The following is a 3,274-nucleotide window of genomic DNA, read 5'->3' as shown; positions in this document are numbered from 1 at the left end:
AGATCTTCAACACCAATAATCTGCCAAAGAGCCCACTGACAGTTCTTACCTAACCATGAGTTTCCTGAAACTAACATGATTTATACCTCTTGCATACTCTTAGAGGATATTCCTATTAAAATATGTTGATCCCATTCCAAAGAAGCAGCTTTAAGCTCCTCATATCTCATAGAGTGCACAAAATTGTTAGTCCAGGGTCAATTAGTGACCTGCCATTAGCTCGAAGTTCTAACCCCCATCTCTTCTTGCTCGAACTTGAAGTAATAGTTCTATTTATTTTTATATAAGATATTCATAATAAGCAAGTGCTGTTCAGCCCTCAAATAAATCTATAAATTTGTGGAGCTGAAGCATTTTTAAAAAACTGTGGAGAGTGGGGCAGATAATATACAAAGACACTATTCAATGTGTAGGCAGATAGGAATGCTAGTACCAGGCAGTTAGCTCTCTAAAGAATGTTCCTTTGGCAGTGGCTGTTTGACTAAAAATGAGAGGAAAAAATGAATTTTAAAAGTTTCTGGCCTGCAGTTCGAAAGTGATAAGAAAAGTTGGCTGTTCAACATAAGCTGCCAGTTGTGTATTCTGGGTGCTCTTGGTTCCTCCTACAGCCATGGCCCTGACTGATGTTTTTACATAGTACAAAGTAGCTGTTTATTACTATTGACTGTTGAGGCCTGTGCTCTGAAATGCATTCTGTCAATGGAATGTAACTGAACTTGGCATTTTAAAGCTCTGCTGTTGCAGTAGCTTAGTTTTCCTGGGATTTCTATGCGGCAAGACCTGCTGAAGCTTCTGCTTTAAGTTGAAAATGTTACATAGGAAGACTTACCATGTAAAGGTCAGATTTGACTGGGGATCCCGAGGGCTTTTTAATTATCACCAGTAATGTAACATTACCAATCCGTGCCTTTTTGCTACATGTCAAAGCCTGATAATAATGTTTAATATTTTTAATGTACATTCTCTGACAAAATTGTGCTTGTATAAATGCATTGCTTTATCAATCATGAGGAAGGACAGTACATTCTACATAGTATATAGCATAATTTTTCTTTAGGAATGAACAACAACAATGGATCAAAGATCTGTTTAAAATACTCAGTTTAATTATTTTGCGCTGGGGATTTGGTATGAATGAACGTTTACCAGTCATTCTATAATAACAGTAATAAAGAACTAGCATTGTTATTCCCATTTGTGTTTCCAAAATGAAATGAACTCTGGGATTTAATTAATTCAGGTAAGATCTTTTAAGAAATCACAATATCAGTCTATCTTTACATCTTTATTTTTATCATAATTGACAAGAACCACTTTTGACTTATCTCTGGCATTTATCTGACAGTATTTCATGCATCTTTTTTCATCATAGGAGCTCCAGAAAGAAATTGAAACGCACACTGACATCTTCCACAGCCTGGATGAAAATGGACAGAAAATCTTGAGGTCTCTGGAAGGTTCTGATGATGCAACCTTGCTGCAGAGACGCCTGGATAACATGAACTTCAGATGGAGTGAACTTCGGAAAAAATCTCTTAATATTAGGTAGGGCTCAAACGGGTGCTAAAGGGCTCAGGCTGTCAGTAATTGTTTGTGTTGCAGTAATGTAAGAATGAGAACGTATAAAAATAGTTTTAAGTAGTTTTAACCAGCATCCATTTTCCCCCTGAAGTGTACACTTTTAATAATACTGCTAGATATGGATTCCCATTATGTCATAATCAAAATGATGACATATACTATATAGCCAGGATGATAAGGACAACATAACAAAGATGATATCTGAGGATGCTAATTGTGTATTAGTACATATGAATCAAGCCCTGAGCTGGGTAGCCCAAGCTAGCCCACTCTCATTAGATCTTGGAAGCTAAGCAGGGTTAGCTCTACTTAGTATTCGGATGGGAGACTTCCAAGGAATACCAGACAGGCAATGGCAATCCACCTCTAAATTTCTCTTGCCATGAAAACCCTATGGGGTTGCCATAAGTCAGCTGTGATTTGATGGGGAAAAATTAGGAACTGCCGGTACAGTAAGAACTACTTTTGATTCCCCCCCCCCTCTAACTATTTCTGGTCCTGAAGAGGCAAGCCACTATTTAGTAAATTTAAAGTAGGGGGCGCTACGGGGGGGGGGGGGGGACTTCACCAAAACTGCATTTCACTGTGTAGCAAATATAACAATAAAGCATTAATGATTATCTTGAAATATATACTAGAGGCTGTTTCTGTTCTTTGTATCAATTGGAGCAGAGCATCGTAACATGATAGCTGAGTCTTAAACCTATTTATTTGTAAATCTGTAGTACGAGTAGGGTGTGCAAGAACTTGTGGGGACATCACACTTTCGCCTCCCCCACTATTTCCTCCTTCCTTCCCCTGAAAGCCTCCATAGCCTCTACCCCTTTCCTGCTTCCTTCTTGCCTTCCAACCCACTAGCTAACCTACCTTTGTCTGATCTTCATCTCCAGCTTTTCCTGCTTCCTTCCTCATGACAATCTGCGTCACCCAGAAAAACTCTGGCCAAATTGTGTGGTGCAGGCTGAGCCAAGCATATATGAGTGGTGGGAAATCTGCAAGGACTTGTGTGTGGGGGTCCTGTATCCCCTCAGCATGCTATTTCCTTTTCTCTCTTCTGGCAACCCCCACATCCTCACCTTTCCCTGCTTCTTCTTTCCCTCTTCCCACCAAGCAGCCTGCCTTTTATCTGCCCCCAGTCTTCAGCTATTATCTATTTACTTCATTTATATCCCATCTTTCTCCACAATGGGAACCCAAAGCAACTTACATCATTCTCCTCCATTTTATCCTCACAACAATCCTGTGAGATAGGTTAGCTGAGAGTGTGTGAGTGGCCCGAAATCACTCAGCAGAGGGGGGTTTGAACCTAGGTCTCCCAAATCCTAGTCTGAAATTCTAATAACTACAATAACCACTAGCTGTCCATGGGGTAGCTTCTGTTGAACAGTAACAAGCAGCCAAGTATGGATGAGTCATGCAAGTTGCGCTGTAGCAAGTTGCCTGGTGGTAACTGGCTTCCACTGGCCCTAATGAGTCCTTCCTCAAAGGCCAAAAGAGGCCTGGAAAAAGCCCCTCCCCTTCCTCTGAAGACTGGCAGTAGTGTTGTGGCTCTCTAGCAACAGCCACTGAGGGCATTTGTTTCTTAAAGCTACAAGGTATTGCTTCTATTAAAAGAGTCTTTGGAATAGAAAGCTTCAAAGGGCTTAATCGTTCTTTCTGCAATAATCATCCAAGAGGCTTATCACAGACTGTC

The 3,274-nt window shown here is 40.5% G+C and overlaps 1 protein-coding gene across 2 annotated transcripts in view; it reads left to right on the top strand.

Annotated features, from left to right (window-relative positions):
- Positions 1-1,378: 1,378 nt before the first annotated feature.
- DMD (dystrophin) overlaps positions 1,379-3,274 on the top strand; it is a 284,775-nt gene continuing 282,879 nt past the window's right edge. For both annotated transcript variants that reach the window (XM_015406249.1, XM_015406246.1), the window contains exon 1: positions 1,379-1,545. In XM_015406249.1, the coding sequence (XP_015261735.1) occupies positions 1,499-1,545 (47 nt within the window). In that variant the 5' untranslated portion in view covers positions 1,379-1,498. The remainder of the gene's footprint in view (positions 1,546-3,274) is intronic.

The sequence above is a fragment of the Gekko japonicus genome, unplaced genomic scaffold (assembly GCF_001447785.1).
Source record: "Gekko japonicus isolate JY-2015 unplaced genomic scaffold, Gekko_japonicus_V1.1 scaffold1357, whole genome shotgun sequence".
Classification (NCBI taxonomy): domain Eukaryota; kingdom Metazoa; phylum Chordata; class Lepidosauria; order Squamata; family Gekkonidae; genus Gekko; species Gekko japonicus.
This window is presented reverse-complemented; position numbering and strand designations above follow the sequence as displayed.